This window comes from Pseudorca crassidens, chromosome 17 (assembly GCF_039906515.1).
Source record: "Pseudorca crassidens isolate mPseCra1 chromosome 17, mPseCra1.hap1, whole genome shotgun sequence".
Lineage (NCBI taxonomy): Eukaryota > Metazoa > Chordata > Mammalia > Artiodactyla > Delphinidae > Pseudorca > Pseudorca crassidens.
The window spans coordinates 73,357,283-73,379,203 of NC_090312.1; the positions used below are offsets into that span (position 1 = coordinate 73,357,283).

General features: G+C 37.8%; 1 protein-coding gene across 7 annotated transcripts in view; it reads left to right on the forward strand.

Moving 5' to 3' along the window:
• The first annotated feature begins 10,933 nt into the window (after positions 1–10,933).
• Positions 10,934–21,921, forward strand: part of MYBL1 (MYB proto-oncogene like 1) — a 33,841-nt gene continuing 22,853 nt past the window's right edge. For 5 of the 7 annotated variants that reach the window (XM_067712176.1, XM_067712179.1, XM_067712180.1 and 2 more), the window contains exons 1-4: positions 10,934–11,167; positions 19,608–19,713; positions 20,031–20,102; positions 21,546–21,638. In XM_067712176.1, the coding sequence (XP_067568277.1) occupies positions 11,148–11,167; positions 19,608–19,713; positions 20,031–20,102; positions 21,546–21,638 (291 nt within the window). In that variant the 5' untranslated portion in view covers positions 10,934–11,147. The remainder of the gene's footprint in view (positions 11,168–19,607; positions 19,714–20,030; positions 20,103–21,545; positions 21,639–21,921) is intronic. The other 2 variants (XM_067712175.1, XM_067712177.1) reach the window with 1 other exon arrangement.

Genomic DNA, 21,921 nt, shown 5'->3' on the forward strand with positions numbered 1-21,921 from the left:
TGAATACTTAAAACAGATATGTTCTAACAAAGAGAAAACTTGTTCCATTCTTTTAAAAAAACTGTTAGAGATAATGAGGAAATGAAGGGAAATATAGAAAATGGCACTAAATTACATTTGTATAGCTTAGCAATCAACACAACTGATACATTAAAACTTTTAAGTTTTAATGTCCAATTTGTTAGAGCAGACTGTTTAAGTTAGTGGTCAGAGCATAGCTTCAGATATCAGACTTACAGATAAGTCCTGGCAGCTGCTTACTATGTGACCTCTGTGCTTCAGTTTCCTCTCTGAGAGGATGATAATGACATCTACTGGGGTTTTTGTGAGGATAAAACCAGTTAACACATATCAGATGGTTAGAACAGTGCCTGACATATAGTAAACACTAAAATGTTTGCTATTATTGTTATTTATACGTCAAAATAACTCAGTAGAGCTCAGTTGCCATTTAAGTAGGACAAATCTTACATAGGGCGTACGTTATTTAAATAGTTCATGTTAAAACTCGCTTTATTTGTGGCATATAATTAATGAGCTAAAAACGGATTGGTTATGTGTCCAAGTGTTTATGCAAGAGATTTATGATCACATGCAACATTGAAAAGCTGGAGAACTGACAGTCTCTGCTCTGTGACTAACTTATTCTGTGACCTAAGGCAAGTCACGAGCCTTTCAAGACCTCCATTTCTACTATAAACTTGTTTTACAGTTGGTACCCTTTTGTTCTGCTGACCACGTCATTGTGGTCTCACTTGCTGAAGGCATAGTGCTGATGGGAAAAACGACATTGGTATGAGCCCCAAGATAACTAGACGTAATTAGCTTTGCTTTGTGATTTGGCTACACTTGTCCCAAACTTGGACTTGAGGTCTTGTACATGCATGTCACTGGTCACATACTACATAGTTTGGAGCTCTCGAAAACTTCAGTGACTAAGACAAACATCCTACTTATGACAGTTCAGTATGGATTTTATTTTTATTGACTGGCTTTTTCAGACCACAGTAACTGCAATTCTGACTGCATAGTTGATTGTTTCTAATCATTAAAAATGTATATAGAAAAATTGAAGTAAGTCTTTAATTGATTTTCTAAACTGTATATGGTATACTGAGGTGAAAAACTTACGTGCTCTTCAAATTTGTACTCTTTCTTCTTTGGAACTAAACCCGCCTTTGGTTCATTTATCATACCACATAATTCTTTATCTAAAAACTGATAGTGTGAGAATCTGGGGGGATTATTCCTGTTTGTCGGTTATATGTATAGAAAGAAACATGTACATGTTGGTGGGAATGTAAATTGATACGGCCACTATGGAGAACAGTATGGAGGTTCCTTAAAAAACTAAAAGTAGAACTACCATACGACCCAGAAATCCCACTACTGGGCATATACCCTGAGAAAACCATAATTCAAAAAGATACATGCACCCCAATGTTCATTGCAGCATTATTTACAATAGCCAGGACATGGAAGCAACCTAAGTGCCCATTGACAGATGAATGGATAAAGAAGATGTGGTACATATATACAATGGAATATTACTCAGCCATAAAAAGGAACGAAATTGGGTCATTTGTAGAGACATGGATGGACCTAGAGACTCATGCAGAGTGAAGTAAGACAGAGAAAAACAAATACTGTATATTAACACATGTATGTGGAATCTAGAAAAATGGTACAGATGAGCTGGTTTGCAAGGCAGAAATAGAGACACAGATGCAGAGAACAAATGTATGGACACCCAGGGGGAAAAGCAGGGGGTGGGGTGGTGGTGGTGGTGGGATGAATTGGGAGATTGGGATTGACATGTGTACACTAATATGTATAAAATGGATAACATTTAAAAAAAGCAAAAAAAAAAAAAAAGAAACGTGCAGTATGAGATATACCTCATACTTATTTGGCTTATGGAATCAACATATTATACTTGAATCCTTCATTCATTTAAAACTTTTTATTAAGCACTGATCAAATGCCAAGCTTCTGTTCTAGGAACTGGGGAAACTGTTCTAAATGAGACAACTTCCACGTGGCTCTTGGAGTTTACATCGCAATAATGGAGACAAGCAATGAACACGAGTATAATAACTATCATTTAGTGACCCTTTCCATATATCCAGGCAATAGGCAAAACACAACATGAAACAATTAGTTTAATCCTCAAAACAACTCTTTGTGGTTGAGTACCATGATTTTATTCATCTTTCAGGAAACAGGCTCAGGTAGGTAAGGTAGTTTACCCAAGGTCCTGAAGTTAATGGCAGAGCTGGGATTTAAACCTAGATGTTTATGACTCCATACACTGTGCTCTTAACCTCAGTGCTACATTCGTAATTTAGCAAAGAAGTAAAATTTGGTGGTCACATCTTTTTTTTTTAATTGAAGCATAGCTGATTTACAATGTTGTGTTAGGTGTACAGCACAGTGATTCATATATATATATATATATATATATATATGAGAAAGACATTTCTTACCTGCCTTTGTTATGCTTATATTTTTAGTGAAGGAGAGAGACATTTAAATAAGCAAGTGCAAATCTAGGGGGAATACTGAGTGGTGTGGGATGACACTACAGGAGGAACTACCCTGACCTGCTAGTGGTTAGAGAAAGCGTCCCAAGAGGTGATGTGTTAGCTGAGACCTAAAGAATTAACAGGATGTTTAAAAATCAAATTGCAGGCTTCCTTGGTGGCGCAGTGGTTGAGAGTCCGCCTGCCGATGCAGGGTACACGGGTTCGTGCCCCGGTCCGGGAAGATCCCACATGCCGCGGAGCGGCTGGGCCTGTGAGCCATGGATGCTGAGCCTGTGCATCCGGAGCCTGTGCTCCGCAACGGGAGAGGCCACAGCAGTGAGAGGCCCGCGTACCATTAAAAAAGAAAAAAAAAAAAATCAAATTGCAAGATACAGCACTTCCAAAAATGTTTTATTTACTTAAGTCAGTCCATCAAGCAAAATTAAGTTGGATGCTTATGTTTGCCATACTTTAGACCCCATCCAGTTGAATGGATAAGGATGAAAAAGTTTGAGAAAGCTTGTGCAAATAGGGTTGATAAGGAAAGGGAAACAGATTATAACAGAGGTTGAGATTCTAAATTCAGTGTATGAAACCACTTCAGAAACATGAGCTTATAGGTGTCTCTGCTACTGAATATGATCGGTGTAAATTAGATGCATAACAAAAATGTAAACAAAATAGTAAAGCAAGAATAAAATTAGAAGCTGGAAGCCCTCAATTTTTCTGACTTAACATTACCAGGATTATAGAAAGATGGTTCCATTTCTTCTTCTAGCTTCTCATGGCCCTGTCCCAGTATCTGTCACCTTGGTTTCCATTAAGCAGTATTACTCTCTAAGTGGCTAGTAACCAATATATATCTTAAGTTGTGCTTACAATATTGCTTTTCAAGTTAAGATTATCATTTTACCTTTCTTATAGCAAGTGATTTGGCTCTTTCTTTTGTATAGTAAACTTAACAATGTTATTAAATTTATTTTTGGTACAGTCATTAGAAAACTTAAACCAAAATCTGAAAAAGAAGTAATCTGTAAACGTTTTCCTTGAAATTGGACTTAATTGTTTTCCTTTTAAAAAGTTATTCTCAAGGCAATGCATGTACATGGTTAAAAAAAAAAATTAAAAACTACAGCAAAACACCCAGCTCCCCCATCTCAGTTGCTAAATCAACCATTTCTCTTTTGGTGGCTACCCCTATAACTTAAGATGTTTACAGGTCTCATCTCTTTCTTAAAAAAAATTTTTAAATAAATGTATTTTCTTATTTTTGGCTGCATTGGGTCTTCGTTGCTGCACACAGGCTTTCTCTAGTTGCCGTGAGCGGGGGCTACTCTTCGTCGCAGGTCGCGGTGCGCAGGCTTCTCAATTGCGGTGGCTTTTCTTGTTGCGGAGCATGGGCTCTAGGCACGCAGGCTTAGTAGTTGTGGTGCACGGGATTAGTTGCTCCACGGCATGTGGGATCTTTCCGGACCAGACCTCGAACCCGTGTCCCCTGCATTGGCAGGCGGATTCTTAACCACTGAGCCACCAGGGAAGCCCCTCATCTCTTGATTTATCAACTTTAGACAGTATTTGATTCCTCCATTATGAAGGCTGAGTCCCATTGCTCTTTTTAGGTTTTCTTTATAACTTTATATAATGTATTGAATAAAGTCTCTGTTTATTGAGCCATCAACTTTAGACATTACCTCTTAACTCTCCATTATATAAAATGAGGAAATTAACATTTCTATACTTTATCATGTGCCTTATCTTTCCATTCTACTTCCTTTTATTAGCTATACTATTACTTCTATGTTATCAAGGTTTATATATTCAAAATATGTTCTGTAGCCGTAATTGCTTTAAAGTATAGTTTGACTAAGCTAATAAACAGCTGAGGTGATCTCAAATGTCAAAATGAGGACTTTTTTTTTTTCTGAGACGCCGACTAGAAGTTGGAGCTTTCCCAAGGCAGATATTGTAATTTAAACAGATTTATGTTTTAAAATATCCCACAGGTGGCCAAGTGGAGGATATACTGGATTGGGACGAGAGATCAGTTAAAGACTTGCTGTAACCAGATAAGAGATGAAAGATGGGAGCTTGAACTGATCCACTGGCAGTGGGGATGGAGAGAAGAGGATAATGGAGAGTAAAAGAGTCAATCCAGACTCTCAGGTTGTGATGTGAGAGGCTAGATGGTGGTGCTACTAAATTGGAATTGGATGCAGGAGTAATTACACATTGGTGGGTAGGAAGTGAATCCCATTTTTGGACGTGTTGAATTTTGGGTGTTTAGTGCTTCCAGATGGAGAGAGATGGAGTTCAGGAGAGGGGTGGGGATTGGAAGTAAAGATCTGTGAATCATAGGATATGACTGAAATCACAGGAGTGGATGAAGTGTAAAGTGAGAAGAGCGCTAAAGATGCAATTTGGGGGAATGCTAACTTTTAAGGAGCAGGCAGAACAGAGACTAGTGAAGGAGTCTGAGGGATGGAAATCATGGAGGTGATGTCACAGAAAACAAGGGATGGAAGTTTCAAACAAAAGGGAGTAATGATGTCAAATGCTGTAGAAAGTTCAGGCAAAATTGATTTCCTTCTTCAAGTGTCCATTGGTTTTATAGCCACAATTTCAATGGCATGATGGTGGTAAATGTTAGATTGTGAAAGGACTGAAGACTAATTGGATAGTGAAGTCAAGACAACTTTTAAGAAGTTTGAGCCAAAAAAAAAAAGTTTGAAAGGGAAGAACAGAATACTGCAGATACAGGGTTAAGGGAAGGATGGGTGGATTTTAGATAATTTTAAATAATATTTAGATCAATATTTTCAACTCTACTGGAGCCAATATCCCCTTTTTATAACAATATATTCTAGTCCCTATACTCTACTAAAATAAAATACATAGATAACTTATAATTTTTTAAAAAAATTTAATGCTCTACCTATAATATGAGGAGAAACAGAAGAGATTTATAATAACACCCCTCTCAAGCACAACTAATCCAACTGATACATACGTAGACTCACCATGAACTCAATAGCTACAAATACAGATATCAGTGGGCTGTATTAGCAACTTAAAATCTTGAGTGTCTTAATACCTTCAGTGGTGTGATTTTCTAAAATAGGGAAACAACTCTTGCTTAAGTCTGAATAAAATAAAATACAATCTTCCCCCGGTTTACATAGTACTTGTGTTTCTGGAAATATTCAGTGTATTTCAAAACAGTGAAAAATCCCCCAGTACTTGTGTACTTCTGTTTATAAGTAAAAAGGAGTTGGTTCTAGGCTAAAATAATTATCACCAGGCTTTTCACTTACTGTCTGGTTGAACTTTGAATGGAACTCAACATAATTCTTCCTTGTGTAGGAGTCTCAGACACTGCAAGAGTCTTATGTTCCTAGGCCTGGCACTCTAAATGGCAGTAAGGACCTTCAATAACCAGAAATTCCCCTAAAATTTCCCGAATTCACTGTTCCCTTTGGGACTGCCTGGATGTGCTAGACCAGAGGAGAAGAGGAGGCTGAAATAAAGCCAAGCTAGATTATTGTCCCTGATACAGTGGGAGGTGATAAAATTGAGAGTAGAGGTAGAACATTTAGGATTTAAGAGGACAAGCACACATTCATATCTCGGCAGATGTCATGTTTCCCACAGATCAGTGATAGGTCTGCCTTAAGGATTTTGTGATATGCTGGTAAATTCTCTCTCTTTTTCAATGCCCTGAGTACCCTCTCCCTTAACTTGGAGTTCCTATCCTTTGTTTAAAGCCTTCAGCTAGTAGGCTCATTTGCTGTAAGTGAGGGCTAAATTTTGAACACTATGAAAGATTTCTTTTTTGAAGAGAAAGCACTATTTTTATTATGATAGGCCAAAAGTGTTGAAAATTTCAGAGAAGATATATTAGTTTCCTATTCCTATTATTGTATTACTGCTGCTGTAACAAATTACCACAAATTTAGTGGCTTAAAACAACACAAAGGGGACTTCCCTGGTGGCGCAGTGGTTAAGAATCCACGTGCCAATGTGGGGAACACGGGTTCAATCCCTGGTCCGGGAAGATCCCACGTCGTGGAGCAACTAAGCCCGTGCGCCACAACTACTGAGCCTGTGCTCTAGAGCCCGCGAGCCGTAACTGCTGAAGCCCGCGCGCCTAGAGCCCGTGCTCCACAACAAGAGAAGCCACCGCGATGAGAAGCCCGCGCACCACAAGGACGAGTAGCCCCCGCTCGCTGCAACTAGAGAAAGCCCGCGCGCAGCAACGAAGACCCAATGCAGCCAAAAATAAATACAATTTTAAAAAATACAAAGTTATTATTCTAAGGTTCTGGATGTCAGAAGTGCAAACGGGATGTCCTTGAACTAAGGTCAAGGTGTCAGCAGGGCTGTGTTCCTTTCCGGAGGCTCTAGGGGAGAATCGGTTTCCTTGACTTTCTAGTTCCTAAAGGCTGCCTGCATTTCTTGGCCCATGACCCCTTCCTTCATTTTCAAAGCTAACATCATAGCATCTTCAATCTCCTCAGACTCTTCTGCTTCCATCTTCCACTCTTAAGGACCCTTGTGATTACATCGGGTCCACCTAGATATTCCAAACTCCCCTTGTCAAGATCCTTATTTAATCACATCTACAAAGTCCCTTTTGCCATTAAGGTAATATATTCACAGGTTCTGGGGATTAGGACGTGGACATATTTGGGGGGCCATTATTCTATCTACCAGAAAAGGGTAGAGCAAGGAATATTGGGTTGAAACTGGGACACTTTAAAACATTTTTTTTTCTCTTACAGTATTTTTTTTTCTTGCAGTTCAACCACCCTTACTTTTGCCTTTAAAAGCCAACCTAAGAATTCTATAGCTGCTTATGTTAGTACGGTTTCTATTTATAATTCCCATCAAATTTAAAATAGCACCCTAAATGTACAGATTAGCAAAATATATTGGTGGTGGGGAGACAGATGTTGGACCATACATTTATGTATTCAAAGTAGCATTCTAAACCTGATTTTGGTTTTCATATCAAATACATAATATATGGTTTCATTATTCTGCCAAGGCATATTTATTTAGCATTATCAATATTGGGACAAGTTTTACATACCATACTTGTGCTATTTCCTTGTGCCCAATTTTCCTCATTTATAAAGTGGAGGAAAGTAACGGTACCTATCTCATAGGGTTGTTACAATTATAGAAGTTGTGGCTATTACCAAAGACTAATGAATGCAAAGCACCTAGAAGGGCCTAGTAGTGTAACAGCCATTTAATGGCATTGTCTTAATATTACACTATATTTATTGGCTATATAATTGTTTTTTCCTGCTGATGAACCATTTAAACTAGGCTCAAAATGTGAATGCTTCCAAACTGGGGTTCTAAAGGAATACACTACTATAAGCACTCAAGCACATCTTTTTTGCTTGTATTGAATTATATTTTAAATTTTTGTCAAAGGCTGTGCACACATTTACGGCTTTTGCTTGGTATTGCTTTCCAAAAGGATTATACCAGTTTCAATACTAACATCAAGGAATTATTCAAACTTTGTTGGCAGGATTTCGAAAAATTTTGCTACCTTAGTAGTCATAAAATCGTGTTTCAAATCTGGTTTAATTTGTACTTGTTACATCCCTGTAAGCATAAATATTTACTCAATGCACTTATTTATATTTTTCCATTCATTCTACAGTTATATTTATTGAGCATCTGGGTGTGTCACTATTCTAGGGACTGAGGATCTAACAATAAATAGAACAGACAAAAATCTACTTATGGGAATGGTTGATACAGCTCTATGAAAACTATAGTCTATTAGGTACTATATTAAACCAGCATAAGCTTTTCAAACTAAGTTAGCAAACCTCTGGAGTATTTGGCCTTTGCAGGAGGATAAGAAGCTGGTGCAGTCATGTGAAGGATGAGCATGGTGAACCTTCTGCTCATTTATTTAATAATAATGAGGCGATTTATTTAAAGATTTGGAGTAAGAAAGTAAATAATTTAAAAACTCATTTTTAAATATAAAAAATGAGTTTTCAAAGAAATTTCCAGCACTTGCCCCCAACCCCTGTCTCCCCTTGGTTTTCCCCCCTATACCTCTGTGGAAAGACTTGAGAAGCATTAACAGACTATTCAAAACTAACTCTTGGGGGCTGAGGAGTAAATGCATGACAAAGTTCCTTGTGTTTTCAGCTTCTGGTGATTACAAATAAAGCCACTGTAAACATCTGTTTTCCAAAGTGGCTGTTTCAGCTGCATTCCTACCGGCAGTGTATGAAAAGTTATACTTGCTCAGCATCTTCATCTTCGCCAACACTTTTTACAGTCCCCCTCCCCCCATTCTAATAGCTGTGTAGTAGTACCTCATTGTGGTTTTACTTTGCATTTCTCTAATGATTAATGATGTGGAGCATTTTTCATGCTACTTATCTTTTTCAGTGAAGTGTCTGCTCTAATTTTTGCCCTTTTTATTGCTTCTTTTTTTTTTCTCATTATTGAGTTTTGAGATTTCTTTATACACTCTGAATTAAAATTCTTTATTAAATATATTTTGATTAAAAAAACGCAAGTCACAGGTTATATTTGAGTATGTGTATTCAAATGACTGTGAACCACTTTAATTCCACACTTTTTTTTTTTGTAACTAATTTAAATGAATTTGCGATGTTATCTTTCTGAGGAATTATGTTTTTCTCTATCTCTAAAATGAGAGGGACTTAGTTTGCTGTCAAAATCTAAAACAACTCTCTTCAAGCTCTAAAAACGTATTCTGTATACCTTTTAGACTACAGCCTAAAATATAGTAGAAACTCTGCTTCCTGTTAGGATGTAAATAAGCGGAGTGATGTTTGACCCAAGAGTAAAGAAAACACTGTTTTCAAACGATATTACTTTCTAAATTAGTTTTTTTTTTTTAAGTTAACTAGCAACACAGCAAGCAATGATTTGAAAGAAAAGCTGTTTTACCTTCCCAGAACCCATACCTTGAGAAAAAGGAACTATAAAAAGGCAGGTGTTTTAAGTTTTAAAAGTAGTGCATGCAAGCTCCTCTTAATTCACATTTGCACCTGCATCTCTTATTTGCAAAGATTGATGCGTAAACTTTCAAAATAGCAAAATGTAAGTTTGTTACAATATTAACCTGTGGTTTCGTGCTCCATGCAGTAGAGCATGTTACCTTGCAAATTTGTATCCTTTACCATTTCTAATCCTTACTGTAGTTAATCTATTTTAACGCTACTTGAACTGAGCAGTTTGTAGTTATTAGACTTGAAACCTCTAGAGTAGTTTTAACTGCCAGAAGCTCCTCCAGTGCAGTTGCCCCGTCCTCCTGTCTCTCCTGAGAAGGAAGGTCACCTTCTACTGTTGACGACCGTACTCATTTATCTGGGCGAAATTCCCAGTCCGCTCCGGTCTTCCTGCATTCTTCCCCCGGATCAGGGCTCCTTCACCGCGCACAGCAGCTACTTCCCGTAGAGCCGGGGAGGAGATTAAGCACTTTGGAGACCAGCCGCCGACCCGGATTATTTCCCTTTTCAGTTCCAAGCACGTGTCCAGCTAAAAACTTTTTCACCTGTCACACTCCTGCTCATTCTTGATATTCGGTTTCCTGCTACGGTCTTCGCTAGTTCAGCAGCTACGATGTTTGGCAAAAATAACTCGCAGTTTTGCTTAAACAATAACGGCCGCGCAAATTTTATGGTTAGATTTGTCTCAAGTCCGAAGACCGAGCCTCCTAACTAGTGAGGAGGGATACACCCGAGGACTGAAGAGCTGAGGCCGAGAGAAGGCTGCGGGGACATGCCCTGGCGGGACACCTCAACCCTCAGGGACACCGTCCGCTCACCCCGGGAAGTTTGGGCTCCCGCCGCCGCTTCCGGACACGCCTCTCCGCGAGCCTGGAACTCGCTTTCCCAGCAGGCCCCGCGCTGCCCTCGGCGTCCCGCCCCCTCGGGTGCGGCGCTCTGCGCGCTCCGGGTCCTGTCACTGCTGGACCCGCGAGCCTGGCCTGCGGCCCCACCCCCTGGCTCCCAGCTCCTTCCCCGACTCCCGCGGGTTCCAGTCCCGACTTCCAGCTCCCCAGCCCCCGCCCGCAGTCGCGCGCGCTCTCCCCGCCCCGCCCTCGTCCCCCCGCGTGCGGCCGCCACAGCCAATAAGATTCGGGGCCGCGTGCGCAGATTCAAACGGCGGCTCTTGAGGGAGGCTGGGCGCGAGATTCGGCGGTGCGGACAAAACCCTGCAGGAGGCTGTGATCCCTGCCGGGCTGTTCGCTGCGGGGAGAGGGCGGGGGTCGGCGCCCGCGGCGGAGCCGCGCTGGGACAGCGGCGAGGAGGCTGAGAGGTGGCGGGAGGGGCCGGCGGAGGGCGGGAGCGCGCCTGCTGACATGTTGGGGGCATCCGTGACCGGGCCGGGCCGGGGCTAGGAGCGGCGCTACGGACCGGGGGCGGGTCGCGGTCCGCGCCTCAGTCCTTCTGTCCTGCCCTGCCGGGGACGTGCGTTCCGCACTCGGTCGCCGCGGAGAGGGACCTCGGAGAGGGAAGCGGAGGGAGGGTCGGGGAGAAGGAGCATTAGCCTGAGGCTGGAGGAGGCTGAACTGCGTCCCCGCCCAGCCCGCGCCTATGCGGTACTTGAAGGATGGCGAAGAGGTCGCGCAGGTGGGTGACATCCCTTTCGCCCGGGCCCGTCGGCACAGTGTCGGCTCAGATTCCCTTTCCTTTCCCACTGCTTCCGCACCAGGCCCTCCCCAGCCGGGGCAGAGTTTTTCTTCCCGCTGCTCCACAGCCGCTTCGGCCCGCTGGCCTCAGCGCAGCCGTGACGTGTGGAGTTGGGGACCAGTGTGTTTCAGACTCAGAAAGTGACTAACAGGTGCCCAGGTTGCTCTTTTGAGTCGACTCTCCCCACAGCGCACATCCAGACCCCCAAACGTTCACAGCCACTTCTTGGTGGGAGTTGACAGGTAAGTCTGTGCGCTTTCAGGGAATACGCTCCGCAGATGAAAGTGGAAGTGTCCTGCCTGGACGACCTGAAAATGGTGTTCAGAGGGCCTCTTTTTCTCTGAATGACTGGGCCAGTTAAAAATAGGAACTTTGTGATAAACCTGGGTGGGGACCCTTCTGCCGTCTTTGCTCCCTTGAAAGGTGTGGAAGTCCTCTGAGGAATAGCTGAGGAGAGAGGACCTTTTTTGATGTTTACTGTAATTACCATACCCATGTTCTCAGCTTTATGTATGTATTTTTAATATCTTCTACTGGGAAGATGCCACACTGTTACCACCAGGAGCTTGATCTTAAAATAAAACAATGTGTTTGAGTCACTTAATATTTTGTGTGTCTGTTGGGCTCTGACTGTGCCTAAGTGTTGCAAAGAGGTAGGGCATGTTTTTTTGGAAAACTTGCTAGGATGAATTTACGCTTCTCATTTTTATTTATGTCATTATAGTAGCTACTCCTAAATTGTGTGTAGGAATTACTTAGATGACAAAAAACTACAGTATCTTTTAGTTGTCAGTATTATTAAATAAACATGAAAAGATGTTTGACAGGATTTCCAAATGGCTTTATTTATCTAGATCCACAGCCTCAAAGTCTCAACTGGAGGTGTATTTCCCAAGTTGAAATTTAGTACTAGCTTCATTCACTGCAGATTACTGTTAAAAATTGGCAATAAGTACACATAGTATTTGTTGCTCTTCATTTATTAAATATCTGCTGCATGTAAGGTATCTTTTGCAGAAATCAGCATAGAATGTAGTTAAGTCTTTGTTAGATTATTACTTTGTAGCAACTACAGAATAGATCAAACTCTTGAGGTGGAACAAATGTACACACACACACTCACACACACACACACACACACACTTCTCTAGAAGAGGCTTTTCAACCTAGGCACTTGATATTTTGGATCAGATAATTCTTTGTATGGGGAAGGCGGGGTGGGAGGGGTACTGTCCTGTGCTTTGTAGAATGTCTAGCAGCATCCCTGGCCTCTACCCGGTGGATGCCAGTAACACCCCACTTCCCCCAGGTGTGACGATCAAAAATGTCTCCAGACATTACCAAATGTCTGTTGGGGGCCAGAATCACCCAGGTGAGAATTATTACTCTAGAACATCAAGGACCTGACTGACTTCTCAGTGTTCAGAAAAGATAGATATTAAAATCTCCTGTAACTATAATTACTGAGGTATTGATTTAGGCCTTTTCTTTTGAATTTTTAAATATACCTTCATTAAGCAAGGTGACAAGTGAATATTGTCAAGTCAATAACAGGAGTTAGTTTATATTCAATGTGTGGCATTATCTACTTATCAGTATTGATGTTAATCTTATTTGAAACAGTTTCTTGGCTAATTCTGTCATTAGCAGTTAGTTATGGTTAGACATGGATGCTTGAATGTCAGAACCCTGCCTTCTCCAGTTAGTTTTTCTGTCCATAATTTGCATATGCTTCATAATAATAGACTAAGAAAGAAGTGATTTAATGATTAATTTGCCTGTATAAGTTGTTTTATTGACAATACTGTGAGCTTTGAGATCTAAACATTAATTGCACTGTTGACTTTTATTCCTGTCAACTGTATAAATTAATTGAAATGTATTACAGAATGATTGAAAGAGTCATAAGTCTGGAGTAGTTAAATGTGGTGGGGTGAAGCTACACTCCCTATGGGAGTATGCAGGTAGAAGATGTGATGAGGAATTATCATCTGTGAATGGTGTATTTCTTAGGGTCTTCATTCTTGAATGTGTTTTGTGCTCTAAATTATATTTCTTGTATAGGTAAATATGACTTATTTATCTTAGAAAATAATAGGATGTGAAATGTTTTGAAGGATAAATAATCTATTGGGCAAAGTCTAGTCTCATGCCTTTAACTAAATATCTTAATAATAAATATGAACCTAATTTATAGTTGAATGAAAAAGGACATAATTCAGTCACTTTAAAATCTCCACTATACAACCATTTCAGTATTTGATTGAAAACTATACTCACTGTATAAAAGTTTTGCATAAAACTACAGGCATAAATCCTGTAATAACCTCTCCTGTATGATCTGAAAAAAAAAGTAAAAAATGTTACCTCAGGTTTAAACAACTGAAGGATGTTAGCTCTTTTGATCTTTAAGATAGCTATAGTATCTCTGATCTGGATTTACATAAAGGAAAAGGTTTATTTGGTGTTGTGACTTTAAATAGTTTTTAGATCCCACTGGGGGTTTTAATGACATAATTTACAGGCAATACTAAAATTGGTATATCTGTTATTAACATGTATTTGATTTTTAACCATATTTATGTATTAAGTAATTAATTTTAGGTTTTAAAAGCCAGTTCTACTCTTAAAAATAAGCTTTAAAAAGGGTCATTTAGACGCTAGAAGGCCTGTTTAAGTAGGAACAGATTCAGGTATTTACAGTTGGGATGACTGGTGACTATACTAAACTGGAAAGACAAAAGCCAGCTCTTTAGGTATGTGGTATGTGTATTGTAGGAAGCAATTTTATTGTGTTGTTTCTAGTGAGATGGGTGTTGTGGGTGAAGAATACTGAAATAGGAGAACTGATTTTTAAATCAACTTTGTAATTAGCAATATTGTTTGGGGAAAGCAAGTAAACTCTATAGCCCTGTTTTTTGTCTGTTAATATAAGGGGTTTGGATTTTGTGGTCTATAAGATACCATCTAGCTTTAATATAGTTCCTATTTTGAACTCTTTTTGTAATCATCTTTCCTCATTAAAAATATACACACACTGATGGAATAAAATAGAAATGTTCTCGCATTGTTTTTGTTTATGGATAGCTAGGTAGAAATCCCTTCAGTATTTATTTCATTATTGCTATTAATGGTCAAATAAAGTCGAATTTGTCTTACTATAATGATGCTAGTTTGCAGATTTGGGAATAAAATATTCATGTATGCAGTACATCGTATTAACCACTGGGTGGCCTGATTTCACTTTATTAAATCAAACTGGTAAATTTTCATCCCTTGAATTCGACTGAACTTAAAAAATTCAGTTATTCTGTCAAGACAGTATAATAAAGATGTATTTTTTGATTATGATAAAAATATTCAGACTTGATGCAGTTTGATTTAAAATATTATCAAGTTGAAGTGATTTTACTGGAGCAAATTTTATAGAACTACTGATATTTCTCTAATTCAAATCAGTTTCTATTCAAATAAAAATAAATTAAAAAAATTTTCAAATTCTTCCTTTGGCACACCACGTTTTACTCTTTTTTAGGTGGAATAATTGATGTCCTTTAAAATTGAACTTCTCTCGAATGTTTTATCTTAATATTCCCAAGTGTGAATAGTTTGTGTATTATTTCACAGGGAAAGTTATGACTATCACATCCTATTAGCTTACACCCCAGTGTAGAATTACTCTTAACCACTTTCCTGGCCTAATGAGTCATAGTATTTTTGTGTGTGTGCATATGCTCTTCATTTTGCAGTTTCATAATCACCCTAATCAGTTTGTTCATTCATAATCTACACAAGTTTTTCAATATGGTACTTAGGTTATGCATTAGACAGTTACAGAATAAATATTTTATTTGACTTAAAAAATAAAACTGGCAGAATGATTCTGGAAACCAAGTCCTGAATGGAGATTCAAAGACCAAATTCCTCTTCGGTTTTTGCTTTGTGACTGGAGAAATAATTTCACCTATTTTTACTGTCTTCTAGATTAGTCACCCTAGGCTAAAAATGGTTTATCTATTTACAGATAGATAGTAGGAAGTTGATTTTATTTAACTATTAGACATTACCAGCATTGATAGCTACAATACAGAAATACTAAAAAATGAAGTAGAAAGCAGAAAAATAAAGCAAATAAAACAAATAAAGAAAATGAAATAATGATTTGTTTTGATGGTGTCTAACCATTTTTAAGCAATGGGACTTTTTCATTGTTAAATGGTGAAAGTAGAATATTGGTGAAGTTATTTGTGGGGTTTTATCTCTTCCCGTTTTTATTCGCAAATTGTAGGCATTCTCACTCTCAACCACTGCGCCACCAGGGAAGCCCCTCAGGCAGCTTTATGTTTTAGCTACTGATGAGTTTCTAGGATCTTCTTCTGTCATGCTTACTTGAAAGTTTTATCATCCTTTCAACAATTACTTAAATAATATAGAAATAATGCTAAAACTAAGAGGTAGATAGATTCTAGGGAAGTCCCAGTGGTAGAGAGATGGATTCTAAGAATTCTACTTTAATCCTCCCTCACACTTAACCACTCAAAAAACCCAGCTTCCTGAACATGATGGCCATACTGATGCAAGACAGAATGAAACCTCTTGTAGAAATAGAAATTTCTCACAAATCAAGTATGTGGTTAAAAAATAAGGCAGGTTTTTAAAGTTAAAATGAACATGTTTTCAGGAATATTACTCCTTGGAAACTAGTCTTTTGACCAAAATAACATTTTTGGATTCATATCTTTAACTTAACATATTTTGATAAGAATACTGATAAGGTGAATTTTGTACAGATTAGATGTGATGTAAATATTTTTGTGAATACTCAAAATTTATATGGGTGAGTCCCTAAATTAGAAATTGTTTTCAAATAACCTAATTTTTAAAGCAACCTCAAACATGCTGTTATGGAAGGTGTTGGGGTCTGAGGGGAGGGAAGAAGAGATGGGAACCTGTAAAAAGCATTACTGAGGGCTGTTTGGGATGACAGGAAGTGATAATGTTGCAGGGGACAGTTCTAGGAAAGGTTAGGCAATATTAGTAGACACCCCAAAGAACCCCTTCTGTACTGAATATTTTTTTTATGTTTGTTTCAGCAGGTTATGCTTAAAATTCTACCACTTGGAGGTGCATTTGGATTTTGAAAGTTCTTTTTAATAAATGGGAATGCTTTTTATCTCCTCTTAGAGGTATTTGCATTTGTTAAAAAAAAGTTTTCTTTCTCATGTCAACTTGAGATCAGCTGTATTAAGGGAGGTAAAAGTTTTGATTGGGTTGGGAAGGAGTGAGGTAATTTTGGAATACAGAATACTTGGAGGAGGTGAAAGAGTAAGCAAGAACATTCAGTAATTTTACAAATGTTTGAATGGCAGGTACTGTGCTTGATGAAGAGAGGTGAACGTATTAGACATGGTCTTTGTACTCCTGAGTTTACAATTTGGTTGGGAAGGTCGACAAGTGTGATAGCATTGAGAAGGATGGGTGAGTTCCATGAGTGCGTACAGTGGACAGCAAGCTTCAGTATGGTGTTTTATCTGGTTTACTAGCCTTCTTAGAAATTTATGAAGTCATTGGATCCTGAACCATCTCCAATTTAACAGTTTAATCGTGGCTAATCAAGTGATATTTCTGATAGCTGAAGATGGCTGCAAATAACAGGTATTTAATTAAACCTGTGCTTTTATTTTCAGCATAGTTTAACAAAACAATCATATATGGAAATAGGACTGGCAGATCATTAAAATAGACATTGACTTTAGGGGAGAAAGTATTGGAATACAGAAGTGCATTAAACTAAAGAAGCAGTTAGGTGCCATAGGTAGGTGGGTGGGGGATTTTGGTGTCTTGTTTGGTCAGATAAGAATAATTTTGGTCCTAATGGAATTGACAAATCAAGGGAAATTAGTTCTGCAAAGGATCTGTAAACAGTATATATTAAATCTAGGCCTTCATTTTCCACAATGTCTGGTACTTAGAAACGTTAAGTAAATATTAGCTCATGTTATTTTCAGATGCTCATAACTTTATTCAGTCCATTGACTACTCAAAATCCTCTAATTCAGTTTATCATAAAGACCTGCCCTCTTTTCTGGGGTTTTGTGCTCTCATGGCTTTAACTGTTCTCTGTGTGCTGGTGATTGCCAAAACTGTATGTCTACCCTAAACCTGTTACCTGAGCAGAAGATCCGTGTGCCCAGTTGTCTTCTAGATCGGCTCTGCCTAGTAGGAGAGCCACTAGTCACATGTGGCTGTTGAGCTCTTGATATGTGGCTAGTTGGAATTGCTATGTACTTCTAATTTTATTTTATTAAAAATTTTTAAAATTTAATTTAATTTTTATTTTTCTGATTAGCTCTGTCTGTAGCTAGGAATTCACTTTGTTGCTCCTGGGCTCTTTCTATCAGCTTCATCTTCTTGTATTTTTTTCCTCTTTCTCTTTTGCCTTTGGCACTCTCTTCCCTCCTGGACAATGCCATACCAGATTTTGAAGACTTAAGTAAGAAGAAAAGAATGTAAAAGATTTTGTGATTATGTTGATTACATGTTGAATTGACAATTAAAAAATATATTGGGTTAAATATTATTTATTATTAAAATTAATTTCACCTGTTTCTATTTTTTTTAAATGTGGCCACTAAGAAATTACATATGTGGCTTGCATTACATTTCTATCGGACAGTGCTGTTCTGGATATATCCAGTATCTACCTGTATATTTCTGAAGTGCCTTAAAATCAGTCCAAATTGCTTACTCTCCTCATTCCCTTCTACCTTCCAAAGTTCTGTTTCTCCTTCTATTCCATATCTCAGTGGATAGCTCTATTTATGCTCCCAAAGCCAGAAATTTTGGAGTCTTCCTTGAATCTTCCTCCCATGTCTCTCAGATTCATCAGTTGAAAAATCCTTTTGTTTCTACCTTTTTCATATCTCAGGTTTATGTGCTTCTTTCTATAACTACTATCACGACCTTAGTTGGTTTATTCTTTTATGGTTTCTTGATTTTTGTCACATTTAGATTTCTTCTACTCAAGGATGTAAAAAATAGAATTCAACCCTATTATAGTACTATTATGTTTTCATTTTTTTAAGTGTAAAATATTTGCTTCATCTGAAGTTTTTATTTTAAAGTAAGACTTTAGCTTTATTTTTTAAGATAGCTACCCAGTGTCTTACCCTTCATTGAAAAGTCCATCTTTACCCCACTGATTGATATGTTACAATTTACCAAATTCCCATACGGGTTTTGTGTTTTTCCTGAATGTTCTATTCTGTTCCATTGATTTGAGTATCTGCACATGTGTCAGTACCATTCTGTTTTATTTATTGTTTCTCTACAGTATATTCTGATATTGGGTAGTGCTAATTCTCTCTCTCCTTTTTTAGAACTTTTTTGGCTATTACTGCCTGTTTATTTTTCCATATGAACTGTAGAATCAGCTTGTCTAAGTTCCTCTGAAAATCTGTTCGTATTTTTATTCATTTAATCTAAATTTATGAATTAATTTACAGAGAATGGACATCTATAATATTGTTTTCCTTTCCAAGAATGTGCTCTGAATGTTTTTTCATTTGTTCTTCTGTGTCTCATAATAGTGTTTCATTGTTTACTATAACTTGATCTGTATACTCAAATTATTTCTACATATTTTAACTTTTTTTGTTGGTGTTGTAAATGGCTCATTTATTCCATTGTGTCTTTTAACTGACTTTGTTTTGTATTTTACCATTATCGTTGCCAGGCCCTAATAATTTCTTACTTGGGGTATTGTGAAAGATTACCAACTGGTCTTCCTTCCTCCATCTCTCCACATTCCTGCCAGTGACTTTTGCTGAAACACAAGATACTGATCTTTTACTCCCTTACTTAAATTCCTTTAACTCTTTAGGTTAAAGGTCAAATAAAGAATAAAGGTCAAACTCCTTAGCATGACATAAAGGTTATCACTTGGCCTCTGCTGACATATCTAGCTTCATTCCTCTGTGTCAGTAAGAACTACAGCTCCTCTCCATTGTATGACTCTTAATTTTTTTTATACTTTGAATAATCTCGTTGGACATATGTCTGCTAGTCTGAGTGGCTTCTTTTCGTCGTAACTGTGTATTCAGATTCAGTGATTGAATTCACATCTTTAAATAAAATTCTTTTTTTTTTTGCGGTACGCGGGCCTCTCACCGCTGTGGCCTCTCCTGTTGCGGAGCACAGGCTCCGGACACGCAGGCTCAGCGGCCATGGCTCACGGGCCCAGCCGCTCCGCGGCATGTGGGATCTTCCCAGACCGGGGCAGGAACCCGTGTCCCCTGCATGGGCAGGTGGACTCTCAACCACTGCGCCACCAGGGAAGCCCTAAGTAAAATTCTTGATTTCACAATTGTGTTCTTTTCAGTGAGGATGAGGATGATGACCTTCAGTATGCTGATCATGATTATGAAGTCCCGCAACAAAAAGTGTTGAAGAAACTCTGGAATAGAGTAAAATGGACAAGAGATGAGGTAATTATGTGATAAGGCTTACTAATTCCATGCTCATATTTAATGATTAATAATATATATTAAAGATATTTAGAAACAAAACATGAGAAAAGTTATCCATCAACTGACTTGCACATTATTTTTCTTCAACCATACATGAATAGCGGGTTGATATTGAGACTGACAGAATCAGTTTAGTAAATGGGAGAACTTGTGTTATAATGGCTTCAGTCCTTCTAAAAATGGCCACCAGATACGACATGGAAGAATTGGAGAGTATCTATATTCAGGAATAGGGTAAGGGAGAACTTTCTAATTTTTCATACCTGTTTTAATAGGATGATAAGTTAAAGAAGTTGGTTGAACAACATGGAACTGATGATTGGACTCTAATTGCTAGTCATCTTCAAGTAAGTGAAACATTATCCTTTATTGCTGACATGAATGATTTAGGCCATGGGGTTACATTTGCTATTTTTCAGAAATGTGTCTACATTATTTTAGATTTAGATTTCCTTCCTAAAAACATCTCTTTTGTTCTGATCTTCCTACAGTTGAAAGTTTTTAAAGTCTGATTTTCTAGTAATTAGTTTATCCAGGGATCTAAAAAGATTAATAATCTAAAACAAAAATGATACGAAGTTTGGGTAGGGCTTTATAAATATTTGCTGATAAATGTTAAAACATTTTGAGAGAAGTTAAATATATTGAAGTATTTTGGTAGCTAATTAATAAAACCAGAAAAAGCTACGTTGCTGTGAGAATTAGAAGTAACATAGGATGTTTGGCACAGTTCCTGACATTTAGCATGTGTTCAGTAAATGGAAGCTAAATTAGAAAAGCTATTTACATTAGCTTTATCAGTTTAATTTCAATGGTATAACAGCAAATGAAGTGAACAGAGAAATGCTACAAGGCTATACAGGAACAGCCTAATTATTTTGAAAAATTGATAACCTTAAAATGGATCAGCATTGATGTACAGAAGCTGTAAATGAAGAAGCTCAGTTTGAATAAAAATAAGTCCACTAGGCACCAGGACAGAGCTATTGGTAAATAAAGTATTTGTATTTATATGCTTCTAAATCATCTGTAATCCTGTATATGAGCTAATATCTTTGGAAACTGAATCGCTAATGAAAAGTTAAGTGTTATTATTATTATCCTTGTAATACATAGGAGTTACTAGGTTGTGACTTGACTAAAATAAGGCTACACTTATGAATCATTTTTGGAGTTTGGGATGTTTCTACATAAGGTTTTATCCTGGTAAATTCATTTTCCTTTTGAACTTCAACACTTAAATAATTTAACTGGTATATAATGCACATCTTCTATCTAGGTATATTTAGTTTTTACTTGATAACTTGGAGGTTGTCATTTATAAACATCCTTTAAATACCATGAGTGGTCTAATAATGCCTTTCAGGATTTTTTAATTTTCTAGAGTTATGTACTGCTATACTATATGAATCCAGACTGCTATGCTGTTTGAGTTCGTCTGTCTGCTTTGTATAGTTGTCTGTTTACTCCCTTTTATTCATCAGTACATTTCTTTATGGCAGTATCTGTGTTGTAGCTTTGCTTTTTGCTGTTATAAGGCAGAGTATAGAGATACATAATTTAATTTCAAATGTATATTGTCTTTATTTATAGTCTAAGCAATGCTGACAATTTTAATTAAAAATGAATTGGGGCACAGGCATGTAAAATAAATACTACATTTTTCAAGAATGCTATTGAATGCATTATTCTCGAAAAACTTTCTTCTTAAGGTTGTGAGATATAAGTTTGGGCTGACTTGCTTTCTGGAAGACAATTGTTCAATAACAAAATCATCTGAATTCTTTCAGAATCGTTCTGATTTTCAGTGTCAGCATCGGTGGCAGAAAGTTTTAAATCCAGAATTGATAAAGGGTCCCTGGACTAAAGAGGAAGATCAGAGGGTAACATGTTCATATTCTTTATTTTCACTGTGTAGGTGGACTTGCTTTTTTTCTTCCTAATACATTGGTTTTTTGTCACATAAATACATATTTAAATCACTTTGATTTGTTCTCTGAGTTACTGCTGGCATAAGAATTGAAACTTGAGTATCTTGAAATGTAGTTTTTTCAGAACTGAGTCAAACCAAATATAATATATATAGCCTTTGCTGTCTGAAAGTTTGGTTTGCAGAAGGAAAAATACTATCAGCTTAGTCACCTTCTTTAGAGCTTAGGTTAGCAA